Source organism: Oryx dammah, unplaced genomic scaffold (genome assembly GCF_014754425.2).
Source record: "Oryx dammah isolate SB20612 unplaced genomic scaffold, SCBI_Odam_1.1 HiC_scaffold_26, whole genome shotgun sequence".
In the NCBI taxonomy this organism is placed as follows: Eukaryota; Metazoa; Chordata; class Mammalia; order Artiodactyla; family Bovidae; genus Oryx; species Oryx dammah.
In genome coordinates, this window is record NW_024070210.1 from 93850619 (window position 1) to 93876701 (window position 26083).

General features: G+C 37.9%; 1 protein-coding gene across 2 annotated transcripts in view; it reads left to right on the forward strand.

Annotated features, from left to right (window-relative positions):
* LOC120852610 (ceramide transfer protein) overlaps positions 1 to 26083 on the forward strand; it is a 122554-nt gene that overhangs the window by 19096 nt on the left and 77375 nt on the right. For both annotated transcript variants that reach the window (XM_040225944.1, XM_040225943.1), the window contains one exon: positions 24678 to 24794. In XM_040225944.1, coding sequence (XP_040081878.1) covers positions 24678 to 24794 — 117 coding nt within the window. The remainder of the gene's footprint in view (positions 1 to 24677; positions 24795 to 26083) is intronic.

Consider the following 26083-nt stretch of genomic DNA (forward strand, 5'->3'; position numbering starts at 1 on the left):
TAAGAAATGAATTGCCAGTCTAGGTTCAATGCATGATACAGGATGCTTGGGGCTGGTGCACTGGGATGACCCAGAGAGATGATATGGGGAAGGAGGTGGGAAGGGGGGGTTCAGGATTGGGAACTCATGTACACCCATGGCAGATTCATGTTGATGTATGGCAAAACCAATACAGTATAAATATATATATATATGTACTATACTAAACAGCTAGCTCTTTTTATGCTTTCTGCATCTTCTGACTACTTTTTTTCTTTGTTCTACTGCTTATTGTGTGTGTGTATGTGTGTTCAGGCATATTTTGCCTTTTTAAAAACCATATTTATTTAGGTATAATTTATGCTCGGTAAAAGTCACCCTTTTAAGTGTACAGTTACAGTTTTCACAAATGTATATAGTCATGTGATGATTACGACAGAGCATAGATAATTTTCATCATCCTAAAAAGTTCTCGCCTGCCCTCTTTGTGATTAGTTATCTCTCCATCCCCAATCTCTGGTAACCACTGTTCTTATAGTTTTACCTTTTCCAGATTATTATATAAAATGAAATCATGCAGTATGCAACTCTTTGTGTCTGACTTTTCATTTAGTGTAATGCTTTTGGAGAGTCATCCATGTTCTGTGCATCCCTAATTTACTCCTTTTTATTACTGAGTACTGTTCCACAGTGTACATATACCACTGTTTGTTTATCCATTCCCCACTTGATCTATGCTTCCAATTTGGGGCTACCATAAGTAAGCTGCTAATAATTCAAGTACAGGTCTTTGTGTAAGTATAATGTTTTATTTATTTTGGGTTTGGAATGGGAATTGCTGGGTCCTAGGAATGAGATTCGGAAAAGGCAGTGGCACCCCACTCCAGTACTCTTGCCTGGAAAATCACATGGACGGAGGAGCCCTGTAGGCTGTGGTACATGGGGTCGCTAGGAGTCGGACACAGCTGAGTGACTTCACTTTCACTTTTCACTTTCATTCATTAGAGAAGGAAATGGCAACCCACTCCAGTGTTCTTGCCTGGAGAATCCCAGGGATGGGGGAGCCTGGTGGGCTGCCGTCTATGGGGTCGCACAGAGTCCAACACGACTGAAGCAACTTAGCAGCAGCAGCAGCAGCAGGAATGAGATTGCTGGGTCCTATGGTAACAGTATGTTTAACTTTATAAGAAACTGCCAAGCTGTCTTCCAAAGTGGCAGTACCATTTTATATTTCTACCAACAATGTATTAGAATTCCAGTTGCTCACATTTTTTTCATTGCTTGTTTTTTTTTTTTTTTTAATTTGGTTGATTTTTTATCTTAACTACTCTAGTAGTTGTATAGTGATATCTCATTGTGGCTTCAGTTTGCATTTTCCTAATGACTAATCATGTTGTACATCTTTTCATCTGCTTGTTATTTGTATCTCTTTGATAATACATCTTTTCAAATCTCATTTCTGTTTGCCTTCTTGCTGTTGAGTTATGAAAGTTCTTTATATATTCCATATATCATAATTTCAGGTATGTATTTGGTAATATTTTCTGCCAAACAGACTGATTTTGTAACTGTCATTAGAAAATAACTTATATTTAGAACCTATTTGTATGTATATTTTGCTTAATTTCAAGATTTTTAGTTTGGTTTTCGGTGGCACACAGCCATTTAATTAAAATTACAAAGCTTTAGATTGAAAATTACAAGCTAACAATTCATCATATAGTGATTTCACTAGGGAAATTGGTATTACTCTTGAGCTTCTTCCTTGGATTGATTGCTGTGTAGACTTAATCTCTGTCCTTTTTTCATTTAAGGAAGGAAACATAGCTGATAAAAAGAATGAGATATGTTCTTAGTCCCTAAGTTAGAGAATATATATTATCCAAAGATTACTTCTAAAAATATGCTTTCCTATATTTTTATCTTTTAAAAAATGAGGATTTATCACTTAAGAAAGAAAAAGGTCGTTATAAATTGATTATGAGGGTACAAGAAACTAAGACATCATGACCAGTTGACACTCATCCAGAAATTCAGGTGATCTCTAAAGGATGGTGTCTTGAGGGAAGGAGACTGGATTGGGTAATAATTCTTGAAAACTTATATACAAACCCAATTTCATGAAGTGAGGTTTTCTCCTGTTATGAAAGAGGTTTCATTTGGCCTTTAAAAAATTAGGAAGTTCTTCTAGATAAAGATTCATGTACTGTATCTCTTTGCCCGTAAAAGGAGTAGTTGTTGTTCAGTCTCTCAGTCGTGTCCGACTCTGCAGCTCCATGGACCACAGCACCAGGCTTCCCTGTCCTTCGCCATCTCCCAGAGCCTGCTCAAACCATGTCCATTGAGTCGGTGATGAAATCCACCCATCTTGTCCTCTGTCACCATCTTCTCCTCCTGCCTTCAATCTTTCCTGGCATCAGGGTCTTTTCAAATGAGTCAGCTCTTCACATCAGTTTGCCAAAGTATTGGTGTTTCAGCTTCAGTATCAGTCCTTCCAATGAACATTCAGGGTTGATTTCCTTTAGGATTGACTGGTTTGATCACCTTGCAATCCAAGGGACTCTTAGGAGTCTTCTCTAACACCACAGTTGAAAAGCATCAATTCTTTGGCACTCAACTTTCTTTATGGTCCAACTCTCACATCCAAAAATGACTACTGGAAAAACTGTAGCTTTGACTAGATGGACCTTTGTCAGCAAAGTGATGTCTTTGCTTTTTAATATGCTGTCTAGGTTTGTCATAGCTTTTCTTCCAAGGACCAAACATCTTTTAATTTCATGGCTGCAGTCACCATCTGCAGTAATTTTGGAGCCCCCCAAAATAGAGTCTGTCACTGTTTCCATTGTTTCCCCATCTATTTGCCATGAAGTGATGGGACCTCATGCCATGATCTTCGTTTTCTGACTATTGAGTTTTAAGCCAGCTTTTTTACTCTCCTCTTTCACCTTCATCAAGAGGCTCTTTAGTTTAGTAATAGAATTAAAAAAGAGTTTTAGTCCCAAAAGGGAGAAGGGTAAGGAGATAATGTATGTGTTAGTCACTCAGTCGTGTCTGACCTTTTGCAATCCCATGGACTGCAGCCTCTGTCCATGGAATTCTCCAGGCAAGAATACTGGAGTGGGTCGCCATTCCCTTCTCCAGGGCATCTTTCCTACTCAGGGATCAAACCCATGTCTCCCACTTTGTTAGCAGATTCTTTACCATCTGAGCCATTCGGGAAGCCCCACGGAGACAATATAAGACAGAGTTTTAGAAGTTAGAAAAACATGGACAAGTGCTAAGTGAGTGTGTAGATCTGAGAAATCCAACTCCTAAGCTATGAGTTGGGAATGCTGTGAACTTGATTTACGTCACAATCATGTAATACTTTAGTAGTACCAGATACCTGTTGAAATGAGAGTGGAAGTTGTAAATAAGCAAGATGAGTCAAATGTGAGCTTAAGAAACAATCACATCCTCAGATTTTTCTCACACAACTTTGTGCAGTTGGATAATTGACCCACCCCTCACCTGACAAAAGATGGTGAATTGTTCTTTTAGCATGGATAAAATAGTGTTTTCTGGGTTGGAAAGTGGGGGAATGTGCACTAGAAAAAAATGAAAGCAAGGAATCAGTGAATAAAGGGAGATTAAAGGAAGTATGCTGATAAAATATTGAGACCTCCCTCTAACCCATCCCATTCCTATTCCCAACTTGATTCACGAAACGCTAGCTAATAATCTTTCATCCTCAGAGGAGGAGGTTGCTAGAGTCTTCTCTGGAGAATCTGACCAACCTTAAGAGGAAATACCTAACAATAGCACTGGAACTTCCCCAACAGAGTCACCCAGCTACCTAGATTATCCCACAGTGAATCCCATCTTTGATTAAACTACCCATAGCCTTGCAGCTTTCAGGCAGCTTTTAGATCCCTCGCTTTTAGAAATGAACAGTCAACACTACCAGGCCTGTGAGGAAAGTTTTCAGTATAAATGAAATCAAGAGAGTAAATGTAATACTAGGCAATAGATTACTCAAATATTCCACAAAATAAGAAAATTTGTTACTTTTCTCAAAGAGCTAAGATGAGTATTTGGAATCATTAATCCAAAAAAGTATACTAAAAGAAAGGAAGAAGGTAAAAAAGAGCTCTTAGAAATGATTAATATGGTCAGTGATTTAAAAAATCAAACAAATTGGAAGGTAGAATTATACACATTTCCCAAAAAGTAGCAAAAAGCAAAAGGATAGGAAATAGGAGAAAAGGTAAACTAAAGAAAGAGATTTGATATGTGAACTGTGGGAGCTTCAGAAAGAGAAAAGAAAACAACTTTCAATGCAAGAATATGAGAAACATTTACAGAAGTTGAGAGCATGGATTTTCACACTGAAAGGGCCAATGAAGATCCAACATAATAGGTGAAAAACAAACAAAAAAATCATGAAAGACATATTTTGAGGTGAGTCAGACCACTTCGGAGAAAAAATATCCTGAATGATTCAGGGACGGGGGGTGGGGGTGGGGGTAAGAGCACAACAAGGACAAGGATTCAGGATAACTGGGCTTTTCGAGAACAACCCTGGTAGGTAAAATGGAAAAGGGCATGCATGCCTTCTGAAGAAATATTTTCAACATTGAGTTCTGTATCTAGCTGAACCACTAAGGAAGTATAAGGGCAGATAAAAGCATTTAAAAATATGAAGGTCTTAAAAAATTTACTTCTTGTGGTTTTTGAAAAATGTTTTATTTTAGAGATACACAATTAAATATCTATGGATGAAATGGTATGTTTTGAATTTGCTTCAGAAAAATCCATTTATTCAGGCATGAATTGGTAGAGGGTGTTAATGAAGTGAAAATGACTATGAATTAATTGTTGAAGCTGAATAGTGGCTTGGAGGTTGATTATTTTTGCATATCTTTGAGAATTCTCATAATAAGAAGAAAACATTCCACAGACCTTTCTTCTGGAAAATGTGCCACTTCAAAACAAGGAAATATTAAATAAGAGGAACATAAGCAGAGAGCATTGACATTTTACCTAAAATATGATATCCAGGCCAGTAGTATCAGTATCAGCTGTGGTCTTGTTGGAAATAAAAATTCTCAAGCCCTACCTCAGACCTAATGAGTAAGAGGTTCTGGTTATAAAGTCCAGCATTATGCTCCATTGACTATGCTAAAGCCTTAAGACTGTGTGGATACCACAGTCACTGTGGAATATTCTTCAAATGATAGGAATACCAGACCACCTTACCTGCCTCCTGAGAAATCTGTATGCAAGTAAAGAAGCAACAGTTATAACCAGACATGAAACAATGGATTGGTTCCAAATTGGTAAAGGAGTATGTCAAGGCTATATATTGTCACCCTGCTTATTTAACTTATATGCAGAGTACATCATGTGAAATGCTGGGCTTGATGAATTTCAAGCTGGAATCAAGATTACCAGGAGAAATATTGATAACCTCAGATATACAGATGGCAGAAAGTGAAGAGGAACTAAAGAGCCTCTTGATGAAGGTAGAAGAGGAGAGTGAAAAAACTGGCTTGAAACTCAGCATTCAAAAAACTAAGATGATGGCATCCTGTGCCATCACTTCATGGTAAATAGATGGGGAAAAAATGGAAAAAATGACAGATTTTATTTTCTTGGGCTCCAAAATCACTACAGATGGTCACTGCAGCCATAAAATTAAAAAGACTCTGGCTCCTTGGAAGAAAAGCTGTGACAAACCTAGACATTGTATTAAACGAGACACTACAGTGGATTAAAAGAGACATTACTTTGCTGACAAAGGTCCGTCTAGTCAAAGCTGTGGATTTTCCAGTAGTCATGTATGGATGTGAGAATTGGATTATAAAGAAGGCTGAGTGCCAAAGAATTGATGCTTTTGAACTGTGGTGTTGGAGAAGGCTCTTGAGCGTCCCTTGGACTGCAAGGAGATCAAACCAGTCAATCCTAAAGAAAATCAACCTGAATATTCGTTGAAAAGACTGATGCTGAAGCTCCAATACTTTGGCCACCTGATGTGAAGAGTTGATGCTGTGAAAGATTGAGGGCAAGAGAGGAAGGGGATGGCAGAGGATGAGATGGTTGGATAGCATCGCTGACTCGCTGGACATGAGTTTGAGCAAACTCCAGGAAATAGTGAAGGACAGGCAAGCCTGACGTGTTGCAGTCCATGGGGTCGCAAAGAGTTAGACATGACTTAATGACTTAACAACAGCAATTCTGTCTTGCTGCTGCTGCTAAGTTGCTTCAGTTGTGTCCGACTCTATGCGACCCCGTAGATGGCAGCCCACCAGGCTCCCCCATCCCTGGGTTTCTCTAGGCAAGAACACTGGAGTGGGTTGCCATTTCCTTCTCCAATGCATGAAAGTGAAAAGTGAAAGTGAAGTCACTCAGTCGTGTCCGACTGAGTGACCCCATGGACTGCAGCCTACCAGGCTCCTCCGTCCATGGGATTTTCCAGGCAAGAGTACTGGAGTGGGGTGCCATTGCCTTCTCTGCAATTCTGTCTTAGCAAACCCTTTAAATAATTCTGATGTGTGCTAGTTTTAGAACCACTCTCCTAAAGCAAGAAGAGTAGCTGTGCTCAAGTAAGAGAATGGATGTGAACTGGTGGTTTATTCCATCTAATTTTCTTAACTGCTTCCTCTCTCAACTTTGATAGTTGATCTGACGTTGAGATCAAGTGGTGATATATTAATATAAAAGAAGAGAAATTACTGTTAGTTGTGCTCTTATTGCTGGTAATTTAAATGGATAATGTGTGTCAAGGCTGCAGACTTTGGGAAACTGTTGAGGCTAGGGATTGTCTCAGAAAGAAATAGTAATAGTTAAAAGGAGAAGAAGTGAACATCCTCTACACCAACCTGACTGTATCTTGGCATTCTCTGCTAAAATTGCCCATTGAATTCTCCAGGACCTATAACAGAATGTCTTTTTCCTCATCCATTATCAGACACCTGTCTTTCCTCTGGGCTCAACCTAAACCACAGGTTTTCAAAGAACCACTTCTTGTGCTTATATCTGAACCATAAGATTTTTAGAAAAGGAAAATGGACAGACTAACGATTAGGTAGTAAGAGTTGTGCTAGATATTCTGCTTACCAACTCTTTCAGTCATCATAATAATCTCCTTATACATAAGCAAATAGAGATTACCTTATATTGTATATTTACCGTTTGTATATATATGCTTTTATCTTGCTTGTGCCTTTGATTCTTATTATGGGAGAAGTAGTAATTGTCCACTCCTATCACAAGGTGGAAGGATTTCCTTTAGCCCAGTTATTCCCAAACATGTGTTCATCTAGAATCATCTAGAAGACTTGTTAAAAACAGATTCTTGTTGTATTTGCAGGTTCTATGTGAAAGTAAACCTGTTTTGGCAAAGACATGAATATTTTCAAGTTATTAAGTTGTTTTTACTATTTAGAAGACTTGGAAGGAATCAGCTTTTTCAGAGCAAAGGTCATTAAAATGTACTTTGATCTTAAAGCAGTTACAGTCAAATAAATTGTGGTAAAATTTGGGAACATACTAGTAGTGTTTTCATTATAAATATAGTATATTTGGGATTCTACAATCAGTTATTTTGAATTAAAGTTCCTTTACTGAATTATGATTTCTAGTGCCTAGCATAATGCCTTTATAAAAGGCTGTCAGTTGAATAATAGCAAAATTTTTTATTTCTGATGTGATTTGATCTTTATAAGTTGTTAGATGTTTTTCAGAATTTTTGAAGAAGATGCATGTGCGCCAAGTTGCTTCAGTTGTGTCTAACTCTTTGTGACCCCATGGACTGTATGCCACCAGGCTCCTCTGTCAATGGGATTCTCCAGGCAAGAATACTGGAGTGGGTTGCCATTTCCTTCTCCAGGGGATTCTTCCATCCCAGGGACTGAACCTGGGTGTCTTATGTCTCCTGCACTAGCAGGAGAGTTCTTTACCATAGTGCCACCTGGGAAGCCCCCCTGGGAAAAAGATGACTGGAGCTAAATAAAGTTATGTCTGGCCCAAGATATGTTTTAAGTAGAAGGCAATGGCACCCTACTCCAGTGCTCTTGCCTGGAAAATCCCATGGATGGAAGAGCCTGGTAGGCTGCAGTCCATGGGATCGCAAAGAGTTGGACACGACTGAGCGACTTCACTTTCACTTTTCACTTTCATGCATTGGAGAAGGAAATGGCAACCCACTCCAGTGTTCTTGCCTGGAGAATCCCAGGGATGGGGAGCCTGGTGGGCTGCCATCTACGGGGTCACACAGAGTCGGACACGACTGAAGTGACTTAGCAGAGTGCAGCATATCAAAAGATGTTGATTTAAATGTTTACTTGCTATGAAATAGTATAACTTTATCATAATAGGAAATGTGCATGGATGCAAAAGTTTGCTTTTTATGATTCTTGAGACAAGTAGGTTATCCTCTATTTAATTGTAGACCATTACCAATAAAATTTCATTACAAGTCCACAAGGGATTTGCAAAGATGGTGAGAAAAGATTATAATTTTATGTTCACTAACTTTTAGCTGATATTTGTCATTTTCTTTAATTATTAGTGCAGACAGAAATCACAGTAATGTTGTATCTGTGACTTTTTCACCAACAGAAATAGATAGCATCACATGGCATGACATATATTGCAGATATCTCAAAATATCACTACCTGCCTCTTGCTGTTAATTTGTTAGTATAAGCTAATAGGACTTCCCTATAGCTCAGATGGTAAAGAATCTGCCTGCAATGCAGGAGATCCGGTTCAACCTCTGGATCAGGAAGATCCCTTGGAGAAGGAAATGGCAACCCACTCCAGTATTCCTGCCTGAAGAATCCCATGGGCAGAGGAGCCTGACGGGCTACAGTCCATGGGGTCGCAAAGGGTCGGACGTGACTAAGGGACTAACACAGATAAGCTAATACATATATTATTATATATTAATTTTAAACTTTCATTATGAGTTTTGTATATAATTTGTTTCCTTCATAATCTAGGTATTTTGTTTTATACTTTTGAAAATACTGATCTGAGGAGTTTGAAAATTTCATCAGATTTGCACAGGGGTACATGAACTCCTGCATTACACAGGACTTACAGAACACTTTTGTAGCACTGGAATTTTGTTTTGAGTCTATTATTAATGTCTCCTCAATTTAAGATGAGAGAATATGTCTAAATTTCTAAGTGAAATGAGGTATTTCAGGCCCAGTGAGGAAAGAAAGTACCTTATACTATCATTTCTCTTCCAGCCTTCAGCCTTTCCTGGGTTATAAAGTTTTGTATTGTCTGCCTCCGTAAACCTCATCTCACCAGATTCCCCCTCATGGTATTACCTCCAGTCATGCTGCTCTTCTTTCAGTGCCTTATCTAGGCTTGTTCTCTCCTGCCGCAGATCTTTTCATGATCTTTTCTTGCTCTCTGGAATGTTCTTACGTCATTCCATTTTATCCTTCCTCTATTGGCAGTGCTTAGAGTACTTCCTCTAAGTAGTACCAGTAGAGGTACTACTACTTTGGAAGGCTTCTTTGGTTTCCTTGACTAGGTTACTTCTTCATTATAGGCTTTCTTAACACAGTACACCTTTCTTATCTGTAGTTGCAGTTGAAGTTTTACAGTTCTTATGATTTGGTTAATGTGAGCTCTGCAGTTAGGGACTGTGCCTGTTCTTCCTCATCACTATATCCTGGGTGCCTTGACTAGTACTTGGTAAATCAGAGGTACTCATAACTATTTTATCTGTTAGTTGGTTACATGGATAGATAGATAAATGAATGCTTTAAATCATGTTTGTCTAGTAGAAATATAATGTGAGTCCCAAGTGCAAGCCACATGCGTTATGTGCTAAGTCGCTTCAGTCTTGTTGGACTCTTTGAGACCCTATGGACTGTAGCCCACCAGGCTCCTCCATGGAGATTTTCCAGGCGAGAATACTGGAGTGGGTTGCTATGCTCTCCTCCAGGGGATCTTCCTGACGCAAGGATCGAACCCACGTCTCTTACATCTCCCGCATTGGCAGGCAGGTCCTTTACCACTAGTGCCACCTGGCAAGTCACATATATGTAATTAAAAGTTTTCTAGTTACAAAGGATTAATTTATTATATTTTATTTAACTTTATATATCTAAAATATTATCCTGATTTATAGTCATAAAATATTATTACTAAGATGTTTCGTGCCAAGCCTTCAAAATGCAGAGTGTATTGATATTTTACATTTCTAGCACATCTCAGTTCAAATCAGTCACACCTGGCTAGTGACTACTGTATTGGACAGCGCTCATGTCAAAGCATATTAAAAATGAAAAAATTGAGGCTGCCTGGATCATGGTCAGCCCTTTATTTAAGGATAGAAATTTAAACCATTTTGTTTATTCAGAAATTATCAAAATTGAGGTAAAAATAAGAGACAAACTACCCAGAGGGTATATTAAGTCAATATGTTAAAAGAAAAAAGTTGAATAATGAATACTTACAATTTTCTTTTCCTGTGTATTTTTCTGAAGATTTGCAAATTAGGTTTACAAAAATGATCCTGTTACAAGGATCAAATCACTCCTCTGCTCAAGCCTCCAATAACTTCCCAGCTCACTCAGCATGAAAGCCAAAGTACTTTATAAGGACTCACGGTCAGGCTCTTTGTGGTCAGGTCCCACAACCTCCTGCCTTCTTTGTCTGCTCCACTCTAGCCATACAGGCCTCCTTACAATTGGGGGGAACAAAAACAAAAAATTGGGGGGAAGATAATTTGCAGCTAGGGGCCTTGGAGTTAATCAGAGTGACCTTGTCTGGGAATCTGTTCTCGAATCTGCTCTCTTAAACTAACACATATTTGTTAAGAAAGTTTTGTTTTCCAAGCATCATTTTTTATAGGGTGATCTAGGAAGGTTTCCCTGGCAAAGTATTACTGGTATTTTAATGAGTTTGATGCCACTAAATTTACAATAAGCCATTATTTTATATGCCACATTGCCAGTTTTAGTTGACATCAAATTGTAAGATTTGTCCATATTTTAGAGATAAAGGGGGTAGTTTTTATAATAAGTAAAATGGGGTATTTGAAAAGAAATTTCAAAGAGAAAAAGGAGTAAGGGGAGAGGTGACCGGGAAAGGAGCAGCAGTTGTAAAGACCCTCCTGGACCACTTGAAACAATCGTAAGCAGGCCTGTATGGCTGGAGTGTAGTAGACAAAGAAGGCAGGAGGTTGTGGGACCTGACCCTGTAGAGCCTGACCGTGAGTCGTTATAAGTACTTTGGCTTTCATGCTGAGTGAGCTGGGAAGTTATTGGAGGCTTGAGCAGAGGAGTGATTTGATCCTTGTAACAGGATCACTGTTGGCTGCTGTGTTAAGAATAAATTGTCGGAGGCAGGAATGGAAGCAGGAAAATAAAATCAGGCAGCCGTAGGAGGCTCTTGCAAGTAATGCAGATGAGAAGCAGTGGTGGCCTGGGCCAGAGTTGTGTTGGTGAAGATTATGAGAAATGGCTGGATTCCAGATTATTCTGCAGGTAAAGCTGATAGAATTTGCAGATTTGTTGATGGATTCCTTGTGAGGTGTGAGGAATATGAGGAGTCAGATGATTTCAGGTGTAAGCAACCCATAGTTACCATTTACAGAAATATGGAAGGAAGCCTGCAGGAGAAGTTTGGGAAGTAAATCAGCTAATCAGTTTTGGATATATTGAGATGCCTCTTAAGCGTTCAAGAGAAGATGGAGGAGGCAATTAACTCAAAAGTCACCATGTCAAGGAAGAGGGCCTGTTGGAAGTTACAACTTGTGTGTGTTTGTGTGCATAAATCACATTGTGTCTATGTGTGTATAAATTTATCTTTTGGTCCTTACATCATTGATTTCTTAAGAATTCTGCCCCCCCCCACCCCTGGTGTGTTTAGTCTTTGATTTTAATGTTAGAAGTTTTCTCAAATGTTTGATGACATTGGCTACCCTTGACAATGAGATACAAGGAGAGATTGAACAACTGACTCTCACAGGGAACCGTTGACAGTAGAGAAAGCATAGAGTTGATTACTGGTATCTTTTAATGTATCATTTTTAACTTTTTATTTTAAAATAACTTCATACAGAAAAGTTGTCAGAGTAATGTAGATAACTCCCAAGAACACCTAGATTCACCAGCATTTTACTCTTCGTCTTAGCCAAAAGGCCAATAAGTGATCAGCAGTATTTTAACATTATTTTCTTTTCACCATTTTTTCCCTCTACACACACACACACACACACACACACACTTTTTTTTTCTTGGTCATTTGAGAATACATAGTATACATCATGCATACTTTAGTGTATAATTTCCAAAAGATATTCTCTTACTAAGTATGTAATTTGGCTATCAAAAATACAAGAAGTTTCATGTAATACCTTTTTCTAATCTACAATCTACATTTATCACTTATTCTAGCAGTTTCCTTTATAGCATATTTTCTTCCTTCCAGTCCGAATCCAGTTCAGAGTATATATTGCATTTAATTTTCATGTCTCTCTCTCTTTTTTTAAATCTGGAGCAGTTCCTTAGCTGTTCTTTGCCTGGCACAACATTCATGTTTTTAAAAAATGTAGACTAGTTATTTCATAGAATTTTATTCATTCAGAGTTGGTCTTACAGCTTTTCACGATTAGATGCAGGTTGTTCATCCTTGGTCAAATACCTACCAGATGATATGACATCCTTCTCAGGACACCACAGCAGAGACACGTGTTTCTGTCTGCATCTCATGTGATGTGAATTTCAATCATCCAATCAAGGGATTGTCCAGTTTTCCTGCTTGTAGTGACTGTTCTTTTCCTTGAAATTAAAATGTTAGCTCTCTGGGAAGACGTTTAAGACCATGTATAAAAATCCTGTTCTTCATCAGACTTTTCCCCCTTTTTTATTTAGTAATCTTTTATGATGCGTGCGTAACCCAGTGGTTTCTGTAATGATTGTAAAATGGAGATTTTCCAGTTCTGTAAACCCTTTTCACATTTATGTCAACATTCTTCTTTTTTGTTCTTTAAAAGCCCTCTGCTTTTGTTCCATTTGTTAACAGAATGGACTCATATATTCTTGAATTATTCAGTGAACTATAATCCACTACTGTACTTAGCTATTTTGATGATGTAATTGCCCTTGATTTGGTTAACTGAAGTTCTTTAGAGCTGTTTTTTGGTCCTTTTGGCATTCTCCCCCAGGAGCACCCCCCCACCTCTAAAAAGTACCCCCTTACATTTAAGATCAAGATTTTCCAGGTTCATTGTGTACCTTACCTATTCTAGCCCAGGAATCACCCATGTCTCTAAGAGCCTTGATTACTTTCAGTTCAATTCAGTTGCTTCATCGTATCCAGCTCTTTGTGACCCCATGAACCACAGCACGCCAGGCTTCCCTGTCCATCACCAACCCCAGGAGTTTACTCAAACTAATGTTCATTGAGTTGGTGATGCCATCCAACCATCTCATCTTCTGTCATCCCCTTCTCCTCCCACCTTCAATTTTTCCCAGCATCAGGGTCTTTTCAAATGAGTCAGTTCTTCACATCAGGTGGCCAAAGTGTTGGAGTTTCAGCGTCAGTCCTTCCAGTGAATACTCAGGACTGATTTTCTTTAGGATGGACTAATTGGATCTCCTTGCAGTCCAAGAGTCTTCTCCAACACCACAGTTCAAAAGCATCAATTCTTTGGTGATCAGCTTTATTTATAGTCCAACTCTCACATCCATACATGACTACTGGAGAAACCATAGCTTTGACTAAATGGACCTTTATTGGCAAAGTAATATATCTGCTTTTTAATAAGCTGTCTAGATTGATTATAACTTTTCTTCCAAGGAGCAAGCGTCTTTTAATTTCATGACTGCAGTCACCATCTGCAGTGATTTTGGAGCCCCCCAAATAAAGTCTGTCACTGTTTCCACATCTATTTGCCATGAAGTGATGGGACCAGATGCCATGATCTTAGTTTTCTGAATGTTGAACTTTAAGCCAACTTTTTCACTGTCCTCTTTTACTTGCATCAAGAGGCTCTTTAGTTCTTCACTTTCTGCCATAAGGATTGTGTCAGCTGCATGTCTGAGGTTATTGATATTTCTCCCGGCAATCTTGACTCCAGCTTGTGCTTCATCCAGTCCAGCATTTCTCATGACGCACTCTGCATAGAAGTTAAATAAGCTGGGTGACAATATACAGCCTTGACATACTCCTTGATTGCTTTGGGTAGGTGGAATCTTGTGGTGGGAGTGGGATCTTATTACTCACTATAGACTTTGTCTTCCTCTTTTAAATATTGCACCCTTTCCTCAGCCTTTCTTGATATCCATTAGTTTAGGGGTTCCTTTAGTTTAACATACCCAAATAGAAAACCTCTAATCTGCTGGAGTTTGGCTATTTTTAGAGATGTTGTCTAGGCAGACTAATTATTTCTTTTAATCAACCTGTTTGTAGCTTCAAATTACTGATTCTCATTCTTTTATTCTTTCTGTGGTTCTGTGGCACAAATAAGCATGCTGCTTAGCCTGTCCTCCCCCACCCCTTATACTTCAGTGAGTCTGGTTTGGGGAATTCTAAATTAATATGCAAACTGGAGCTGACTGCCATTGCCAGGGCTAACCATCTCTGCTGGATAGATACTAATGGGGAGCAGTAGACAAACAAAAGCACAAGTGTTTTCTTCTTTCTTGCTATCTGGGGCTGCTGGAGAATGAGGGAATCCCACAAATGAGAAGCCAAAGAAGGAGAACTCAAAATAGTGTGTATAAACTCTCCCCAAGTCTCTGGCTGACTCCTGAGCCATGCATGCATGAGGCAGATGGAAAGCAGTCTGGGGTGTTACCTGAGTTACTGCTACTGTGGCAGAGACTTGGGGATGCTAAAACTCCTTTAAAGAAAACTGCCATCTTTTTAACTGTAAGAACCAGAAGGGGCACAGTTAATGAATAATCCGGAAAAAAAAAAAAAAGCCAGAGAAGAACCCCAAATTCTGAGTTTAACCCTCTGTGCAGACTTGTACCTGATCCTCAGCAGTGTATGTACAGGCCAGACCTTCTGAACTAAGGTCCTAGATGCTGCCCATTAAACACACAAAAGAATTGGCGTGCAAAAATTTTTGCCCACTATTTTTGTTTCGAAACAAAAATAGTGTTTTTCAGAATAATACAATAGAATCCACAGTTCACAACCTAACATTCGCAATGTCCAAGATAAACTCACTCAACATACAAAGAGCCAGGAAATTGAAACACATTCTCAAGGGCAAAGACATGAATAAATGTGAAGTTAAAGATATTGGAATTATCTGACAAATGTTTTAAAGTAAAATTATTTTTATATTAATTTGAGGTAAATTATAATTATTTATAATTTTTTGAGGTAAAAGAAAATACGCTTATAATGAATAAAAGGTCGCTGAAACTAAGAAGAGACAAAGAATCCATCTGAAATGAAAAACATTCACTGCATAGGATTTGTAGCCGATGAAGATGACAGAAAATCATGATTTTGAATTTAGAGCAAAAGAAGTCATTCTTAATAACAGATGTTTAGGATTTTGTGTTTGTTTTTAAATGAACAGAATGTCAGGGATCTCTGAAGCAATTTCTAATTAAATGGCCTTTAGAAGTTTCAGGAGAGGGAAAAGGGTAAAAACCGATTGAAGAAATTATAGTAAAATCTTAGTAGATTTGGTGAAAAATATAAATTTACAGATTCACGAAACTTAACAGACACATAACAGGATAATCATAGTAATCATAGTCAAACTGTAAAAACCAAAGGTAACAAAATGCTGCAAGCAGCCATGGAAGAAATACCATACTTATTGGGGACAGTGATTCAAGTTACCATACACTTCTCATTAGAAACCATAGAGGCGCAAAGACAAAAAGCTTTCCATTCAGAACTCTGTATTCAATGAAAATTATCCTTCAAAAATGGAATGAAATAAAGATGTTTTCAGATGAAGGAAAATTAAGAGAACTTGTTGTGGGTGGGCCTGCCTTAGCAAGAAATGCTAAAGGAAGTTTTTCTTGCTGAAGGGAAATACACTAGAGGCAAAGTCAGATCTTTAGGAGCTAATGAAGAGCATAGGGAAAGTAAATATGTGGGTAAATAATAAGGTTATATTTTCCTGGAGGGGGTCATGGCAACCCACTCCAGTATTCTTGCCTGGAGAGTCCCCATGGACAGGGGAGCCTGGTGGGCTACAGTCCATGGGATTGCAGAGTCAGACACAACCAAAAGACTAAGCACAGCACAGGGTTATATTTTCCCCTCTTACTGCTTTTAAGACACTAAAAATGTAAATAAACCAATGGCTAAAACATTGAATTTTCAAATTCCTGCCTAACCAAGAAAACACACCCATAGGATTTCACCACCGTATTCTTTCACACATTCAATGAAATAATCCCAATCTTACACAGACTCTTTACAACACACATTATGTGGGCAGTATAACCATGCCTCAGTCATTTTAATTCACTGTATTAACAAACGAAAAAGAAAAATTTGTAACAAATTTCAGTAAAGGCTGGCAAGTAAAAAAGAGAGAAGTGTTTGACAAAATTCAATACTACTTAGTATTGAAAATAAAAATTCTTAAGAGAACTAGAAATAACATCAACCTAATGAAAGACATCCACAAAAACACACAACTGACATCAAGCTTAATTGTGAAATACTATGCCTTTCCCCTAAGATTAGGTGTAGGGCAAAGATATCTGCCCTTACCACTTCTGTTTAACATTGTTCTGGACATCCTGGTCATTTCAGTAAGGCAAAAAATATATATATAAAAAGATATAAATATCAGAGAGGCTAAAGTAAAGCTGTTTGCAGGTGACATCGTTCTCTGAAAGTGAAAGTGAACATTGCTCAATCGTATCTGACTCTTTGAGACCCATGAACTATACAGTGTTTGGAATTCTCCAGGTCAGAGTACTGAAGTGGGTAGCCTTTCCCTTCTCCAGGGGATCTTCCCAGCCCAGGGATCAAACCCAGGTCTCCCTCATTGCAGGTGGATTCTTTACCAGCTGAGCCACAAGGGAAACCCAAGAATATTATATAATAGGGTAATAATTAATAATTAATAATAATAGGGTAGCCTATCCCTTCTCCAGCGAATCTTCCTGACTCAGGAATCGAATTGGAGTCTCCTGCATTACAGGTGGATTCTTTACCAACTGAGCTGTCAGAGAAGCCCGACGTTGTTCTTTATAAATTCCTTCAAATTTATTAGGTAAACAGTTTTGACAACTACTAAGTGAATTTTGCAAGATTGTAGAATATAAGTGAAACTTGCTTAGTCTTGTCTGACTCTTTGTGACCCTGTGGACTGTACAGTCCATGGAATTCTCCAGGCCAGAATACTGGAGTGGGTAGCCTTTCCTTTCTCCAGGGGATCTTCCCAACCCAGGGATCGAACCCAGGTCTCCTGCATTGCAGGCGGATTCTTTACTTTACCAGCTGAGCCACAAGGGAACCCTGTAGAATATAAAGTTAATATACAATTACAAAATGTGCAATCATATACACTAAGCAGACTGGCTTTTAAAAAATACTTATTTGGCTGGGCTGCGTCTTGGTTATGGCATGTGGGATCTTCGATTTTCATTGCAGCAGGCAGGGTCTTTCATTTGTGGTGTGTGAACTTTTAGTAAACACTAACTGAATTTTTAAGACAATTCTGGGCACAGTAGCATAAAAAAATTACTTCAGGAATCAGTCTAACGTTGTATACTGTACTTTGGACACTGTTACCTGCAAACTGTGTGAGATTGTCAAGACAAAGAAGACCTAAATGGAGAGATATTATGTCCATAGATTAGAAGGCTCAGCATTGTTAAAGTATCACATCTTAACATAATAATCTATAGAAGATCTAAGATACTAATGCCCTTGGTAATACAATTTATCTGGAAGCATAAATTATGTAATGGAAACTACCTAGACTAACCAAAGCAGGTTTTTAAAAGAAGAGTTTAGTTTGAGGATGTAATACTACATGACTTTAAGATTTGCTGTTGTTAAGCAGCAATAATTAAAATACTGGTTTTGGAGTAAGAATAGACATTATAGATCAGGGGAACAGAATAGAGATCCTAGAAGTAAATCTAGCAAGGATGTGGAGTAATAAGTAGATTTGATAGACTGCCAGTAAGAATGTAAAATGGCTGCAGCTACTTTTGTCAGTTCTTTAAAGTTAACTGTTTATTTATTTTATGAGTCAGTCAGCCCATTTCTAAGTCAAAAGAAGTAAAAATTTGTATCCTTACAAGACATGAACTTTTGACCAACTGCAGGTATGAATAAGTAAAATCTGTTATATCCAGCATTATTAAACTCTTCTCAGCAATAAGAAGAATAAGTTATCAATAAGACAGAGCAGTATGAGTAAATCTCAAGATAGTTATACTAAGTAAAAACAGTATTTACTATCTGATTACATTTATATAAATTTAGAAAAAGTGAACACTAATATACAGTGAAAGGAAGAAGATCCTTGGTTTCTGGAAGCTGGTGACAGATTAGATGTTCTGCAGACAGCATAAGTCCTTTGGGGGCTACAGAAATGAAAACATTTCCGTCCTGATATGGTATTGATTTCATGGGTTCTATACAAGTAAAAATGCCATTGAATTGTACACATTAAATGGATAAATAGTTTATCATATACTAATTATATGTCAATAAACTTTATTAAAATTTGGTTGGCTTTCTTTGAATTTCTAGGGAAATCTTCCTACACCCTCTCCACTGAGTTTTTTTAGTTAATCTTTTCATTCTACTTTTCCTCCCACTAGAGGAGATTCCTTCTAAATCATCCTGTCATACTGTTCTAATCTAGAATTTTCCATCTTCTGCATAACTCTGCTATGGGCATTTTCCTTAATGTCTTCCTGGGAAGTCCCTTTGCTGCTGCTTTTCCTGGATCTCCATTGCTTCTTACTTCTCTTGGTTACTTCTTCATTTTGGTGAAGCATATCTTCCGGTTCTGAAAGGTAATTTTTCTATATCTTTGTGGTTTAGAACTTTCATATTGATTAAGTGCCCAGTTATGAAACCCTTAAGTATTATTACTATATGTCTTTTCTCTCAGATTACTTAGTTTTCCTGTAGATGAATCTTCCTTACAGGCAGAAAGGAGATAGAAGGAACAAGTATGGGTACAAGACTTTTGGGACTCAAGTAAGGGAAAGAATCCTTTAATATGAACACTGTCCCTTATCTGCTTTTTTCACCTTTCCTTGTTTATAGGAATGTCCCTTCTTCCTACACCTGTCTGGTACCAACTCTCTGAAAGGTGGGGCCTCTAGTGTTACTGCACAGTGGGATAGGCAGATGAGGTTCCAGGGGTCTAGTTCCACTTCTTAATGACTTTTGATTAGTTTTGTTTTCAGCTCTTCCCATGCCTTTACCTTTAGTGCTACTTGATGCCTCCAAAACAAATTGGCTTTTTTTTGTCTTTTCCCTTGTGTACATTTACTTTTCAGCATATGCAGGCCTGTTAATGTCAGTTATCACATTCCAGCTTTAAATTTTGTTGGCAACTGTTTTCCTTCTTTTTCTTTGTGGATATATGCCTCTTTTCCTGTAAGGGTATTTTGATAGATAATGGATGCTGCGGTATGTGTTAAAGCCTTAATTCTCACTGTGATGGTAATTTGGAAGTGGGGCCTTTGGGAGGAATTTGGATTTAGTTGAGGTCATGTAAGTACAGCCCCCATGGTGACACTGGTACCCTTATGAGAGGATGAAGAAACGCGAGAGCGCTCTGTCCTCCATATGACGACACACCTAGACGGCAGCCGTTGGCAAACTGGAAAGAAGGCCCTCGCTGAGCGCCCTCCCGTGCTCACACCCTGAGCTTGGACTTCCAACCTCCAGAACTGTGAGAAATTTCTGTTGTTAAAGCTACCTCGGGGGCTTCCAGGGCTCAGAGGTAAAGACTCTGCCTTGCCAGTGCAGGAGACATGGGTTCCATCTCTGGGATGGGAAGATCCCTTGGAGGAGGAAATGGCAACCCTGTCCAGTGTTCTTGCCTGAAGAATCCTATGGACAGAGGAACTTGGCGGGCTGCAGCCCATTGGGTCGCAAAGAGTCAAACGCGTCTTAGCGACCGAGCATGCAGCACACACCACGTAGTTAGATTGTAAAACTTCACTAATAAAACAATCAAAAAAGCTACCCAGTGTATGCTGGGTTCTTCTGTTACAGCAGCCCTAAGGACAAATAAGACAGACCAAGAGTAGATAGAAATGCCATTTCCCCTTTCGATACATCTGTTGTTGTTGACAGTGAATGTTGACATGGTTAAGGATGAGGCCCATCCAAGTTTGCTTTTATGTTTTTGGCCTTCTTCCCTGGCATGTGCGTTCTCATTCTCAGTGGGCGCATATACTTGGTTCTTGAGAAAGTGAAATAATCTTGGTATTTACAATATCTACTGTGGCCTCCAAGAAAAATCAACTGGACAAAATCTCAGTTCTTACTGTTTGATCTCTCTCACTAAGAATTTGTTTTTCCTTGGAGTAGGGGTGACAATGGAAAAAGCTTGAGAATCATTGTTTCTTCTTTCTTAAATTGATTTCACAGAATGAGCCTTCAGATTGAGTTTATTTCCTGCAACCATTTTTCCTGGGTATAATATATCTTTTGGATCTGTGATTTGAACATTTCATTTAAAGATAGTATCGGGACTTCCCTGGTGGTCCAGTGGTCGAGACTCTGTGCTGCCAGTGCAGGGGATGCAGGTTCGATCCCTGGTCAGAAAACTAAGATCCCTAGGGCCAGAGATCCCACATGCCTGCCTGGTGGGGCTAAAAGATTAAAAAAAGAAGAAAAGATAGTATCTTTGAATTTTTTGTTACATTTGTTGCATTTTCCTCTTTTAAAACACCACTTAAACATTTGCTTGACCTTGTTTTTCACTCATTGTATTTCTTTCACTTTGTATTTTTCTCAAGTCTGTTTAGAAAACAGACTTATTTGCTTTTTATTGCTGCTTCTGATGTAGTTTCAACTCATTTCTTTTTTCTTAGCTCTTTTAGCTTACTTTTCATTGCTTGCTGGTTTATCTCTTTAGATTTTTCAGTTATTTTTTTCTGAAGATAGCTCATGTCATCTCTTACATCTACCACCTCTTGTATTTTTTCATCTAATTTTGTTCTTTACCCCTTATTGGCTTTCTCCTAATCATCTGTCAGGGCTACAACTAGGATAAGACCAATGAGGGACTAACTTAAGTTGTAAAATTTAAGATAACATCAAAAAACTCAGTAATCAAGATAAATAGTATTTTGATGTGTTTTTTTTTTTTTTTAGAGTCATCCATGACTTCACTTTCACTTTTCACTTTCATGCATTGGAGAAGGAAATGACAACCCACTCCAGTGTTCTTGCCTGGAGAATCCCAGAGACAGGGGAGCCTGGTGGGCTGCCGTCTATGGGGTTACACAGAGTCGGACACGACTGAAGTGACTTAGCAGCAGCAGCAGCATGATGAATAAAATATCCACAATGAAATTCTAAGTAAAGATAAGATTAGTTTTCTTTGAATTAAAGTCTAACTTCTTCAGTGGTTCTCCCCACCCCATCAGCAGTTTTGATTTCTGCAGTTTTAGTTACCTTTAAGATCTGAAAATATTAAGTGAAAAATCCCAGAAATAAACAGTTGATAAATTTTAACTGGCACATTATTTTGAGCAGCATAATGAAATCTCGTGCAGGCCGCTCTGTCCCTGGTGGGCCATGGCTCGTTCCTTTGTTCATATCCATGCTGTGTATACTGCTGCTGCCGCTAAGTCGCCTCAGTCGTGTCTGACTCTGTGCGACCCCATAGACAGCAGCCCACCAGGCTCCCCCGTCCCTGGGACTCTCCAGGCAAGAACACTGGAGTGGGTTGCCATTTCCTTCTCCAGTGCATGAAAGTGAAAAGTGAAAGTGAAGGCACTCAGTCGTGTCCGACTCTGTGTGACCCCATAGACGGCAGCCCACCAGGCTCTCCTGTCCATGGGATTTTCCAGGCAAGAGTACTGGAGTGGGGTGCCATTGCCTTCTCCGGCTCTGTATACTACCTGCTCCTTAATACCTGTATAGGAAAACACATAGGGCAGTTGACCCTTGAACAACACAGGTTTGAACCCCACAGCTCCACGTACACTCAGGATTTTTCAGTAGTGTATAATACCTACAGTACTGCCCAATCCAGGAGTGGTTGAATTCGAGGATGGTGAGCCCCAGATGCAGAGGAATGACTGTAAGACACTCAGGCTTTCTGCAGCACCAGACCCCTAATCCTGTTGTCGTTCACAGGTCAGTTCTCTCTGTAGGATTTGGTACTACCTACAGTTTCAGGCGTCCACTGGGGGTCTTGGGATATACTTCTCATAGATAAAGGGAGACTGTTGTCTTACGTATTTGAGTATGTGCGTGTTTAGACATGGTGTAAACTTTTTGTCTAGACTTTGATTTACCCTCCTAAACACACCTCTTAACAAATCTGTCATTCCTTTAGCCTTGTAGATTTAGCTTCCTGCATGTCTTGACTTTTTAGGGATGCAGAGCTTCTGTGTCGTTTACATACTACCACCTGAAAACTGGTAGATCCCCTTCTGTGCCACATATCCCTCAGACTGCTGAGGGTAGAAATGGCTACTTTGTGTACACTTTCTGTCAGCTCCGTCTCTTTGAGCAGATATTGAGATACTGCTTCTCATATAAATGTGACGTTCAAATGAAGTTTTCAAATTCTTTAATTCTAGATTTGTAGAGTATCATTTTATTCCATTCCTATGTATAACATTTTTATCTATTAAGGGCTTAAAGTTCTCCATATATTGAAACTTTGAAACATAGGGAAAAGAAAACATAATTGATATACTTAACAGATTTAGTAATTTGGCAAAGTTTACTTACGTTGACTTCAGGTTTTATTAAGTCACTCACACCCAGAGAAATCTTACTGGCAAGTTTCTGTTTTTAGGAATATTTAAAATGTGGCATAGGACTCTTTGGAAGATTATAAGGAAATTTTGAAGATATGAAAGCTGGAAAAAGAATTGGCTGGGGAAACTAGTAAATTTTGAACAATAGGTGACCCTCCATATCCACTAGCTCAGCATCTGCAGATAGGGAGAGCTGGTTGTACTGAGCTGTTTTATGTGTGGGACTTAGGCATCTGAAATTTTGGTGTCCAAAGGAGTCCTTGAAACAATCCCCAGCAAAAAATAAGCAATGACTGTATATATATTACCTTTTTATTTTTTAAAGCTTTAATGAAAATATTGAACACAATATAAAATATAAATCCTTTTTAAGAATAGTCACTAGAAATATAATAATGATTATATCTCAGAGTAAAAGTTTAAAAACCTCTGGGCTATTTAGAACAGTAGACTGATCAGATAAATGATTTACTTTGTTCTTCAGATAGTACATATGCTTTCCTTCCTCCAAGAAGCTTTTTTTAATGACTGGACTTCATTCTTAAGATTTATGAATATTTAGCTTTCAGTTTACAGTCACATTTTTGAGTGTTAAAGTTGTCTTTTGCATATTTCTGTATTTATAGTGACTGAAGCAGGGTTTGCAGTCTTGTCTCTTCCTGTCTCTTCTCTCCAGCATGCACTGCCTCCCACTATAGTCCTCACTGCAATCCCTAGCACATAGTGACTCAGAGCTTTAACTTTTATCTTTTAGCCAGTCAGAACCATGAATTAGTTGTCTTAATATTAAAAGAGAAATTGATTCATAGGCTAAAGAACATTGGAATTAGCCTATGGAATTAGCTTATATTGTTTTTGTTGAATAAACTGATGAGATAAAAGATTGATACTGTTAAAGGTGGGAGAGAATAAACACAATATGTAGATTGCATTCAGCTAGTAAGTTTATTACTATATAGACCAGGGAGGAGTCTCCTTCCTCTAAGGCTAAGTTACTTCACAGAAGAGGACATTGTACTTTATCCAGTAGAAGAAGAGGTTGTATTTGTGATATGATCCTGTCATATTTGAACTCATTCACTGAGAGAAAAACAATATATAAAATAAATAGAATGTGAAACACTGAACCAGATATTTTACATTTGCACTAATTGCTTACATTTTGATGAAGGCGGTTTCCTCTGACATAGGTCTGATGCAGTGTTCATTTTACTTTTGCTTTTCATTAGAGACTCTCTTGGCTATTAAAATAAAAGATGTAAAAAAGCCTAGAAGTTATCTTTGAGATATTTAGAGCGATGTTAATGTTATTTTTTGATAGAATATAAAAATCTCTTGCTTATCAAATTTAATGAAATAAGACTATTGATGATAGGAATTTACTTTTGAATAATGAAAGCAGAAAAATATCAGTAAATGTCTTTTGTAAAATTTACTTTTGCCCTTTTTAAAATTGTGCTTTCAGTGATATTCCCACTACTTTACACTGACTCAAAGCGTTTGATGGAAAATATTTTATCTCTCTTTTAAAAACATGTCTGTAATTCATGTGTCAGTTCATTTGTAGAAATAGTGAACGAGCATGGTTTTTTGTAATTATACCCTTGCTGTGCTCTTTATCTGAAATATCTTCAAAAAGTTATTTGAGTACAAAAAGAATAACAACAATCTCTCACCAGCCAGAATGGGTATGTTCATGTTTTTGCTGTGGAGTATAACACTTCTAAGAATATAATTAGCTTTGCTTTTCCTTTTCTCCCTTTTTTTCTCCCACAGCCTCATGATTTTGATGAATGCCGATTTGATATTAGTGTAAATGATAGCGTTTGGTATCTTCGTGCTCAAGATCCAGATCACAGACAGCAGTGGATAGATGCCATTGAACAGCACAAGGTGGGTCTCTGGTGTTTACCCATCTAAAGAGACTTAGGCAAGAGACTCGTGGTAAACACCTCTGAAAGAATGTTGATCTGTATGTGTGTACTGAATAGTTGAACATGATATTTTGGGTTGAAAAATTAAAGCAATACAGGTGTAAATTTTTGAAATGATTTTGTTTCTAACATTTGAGTTATACTAAGGGATTGCCATGATAAATATTTTTAATTGATGATTAAAGCAAAATATGCCCTTTTATATAAATTTGTTTTTTATTTAGGGTATGCTTCATAATGAATGCCTTTTTATGATCTGGGTAAAATGATTCTTGAAATAACATCAGATTGTAAAATCCTAATGTTTGAAAGCTTCAGTGTTAATTTTTATTGTCATTTGTAACCATTTGGGTAAATCCTTAGTATAATCATTTGTAAATTGTTAAATTTTGGAAAATATAAAGTTTTCTAATAAACTTTGAAAAAGTCTTTCTTAAATGTATAAGCCATAGTCTTGAAATTTAAAGCTAGTTTTTGACTTCTATATGAATAATTGGTATATAGACTAAAGAAATATATTTTTAAAAATCACTATTATTAACTAATTCAGTATTTCATGGTAAAACAAGGAATAGGGAAAGTTAGAAATTCACCATGCCATTCCTGAAGAAAACTGAATTTGTTCATATACTTGTCTGTACTTGTTCATTTGGGTTTCACAGAGTTGTAGTTGAAACGCCTGTTTTGGTTATTTAACAGACACAAAACATGTACACACATACACACAACAAGAAAAACTAGTCAGGCCTGGGATACTGCAGGCACTTTCTTCTTGATATTGATCATACATTAGGTTTATTTCTTAATTATAAATTTTCCCAGCCTAAGGAAATCTGGCTCTCATGCTTTCCTTTTGTACTTGTTTTAACTTTAGAATTATATTACTTTAAAGCATTTTGTGAATCTTAGTTACCTTGATATTATTACCTCAGGAAATGGTGTCAAAATGGTAAACAGTTTTCTATTATTTAAAGAAAAGATGAGCCAGTAGACATGGAAGCAACCTAAATGTCTATCAATAGATGAATGGATAAAGAAGATGTGGTACATATATACAATGGAATATTACTCAGCCAAAAAAGAATGAAATGTTGCCATTTCCAGCAACATGGAGGGACCCAGAGATTATCACACCAAGTGAAGAAAGTCAGATAGAGGAAGACAAGTATTGTGTGATATCACTTATATGTGAAATCTAAAAAGAAGATACAGATGAACTTATTTAGTAATACAAAACACAGACTCAGA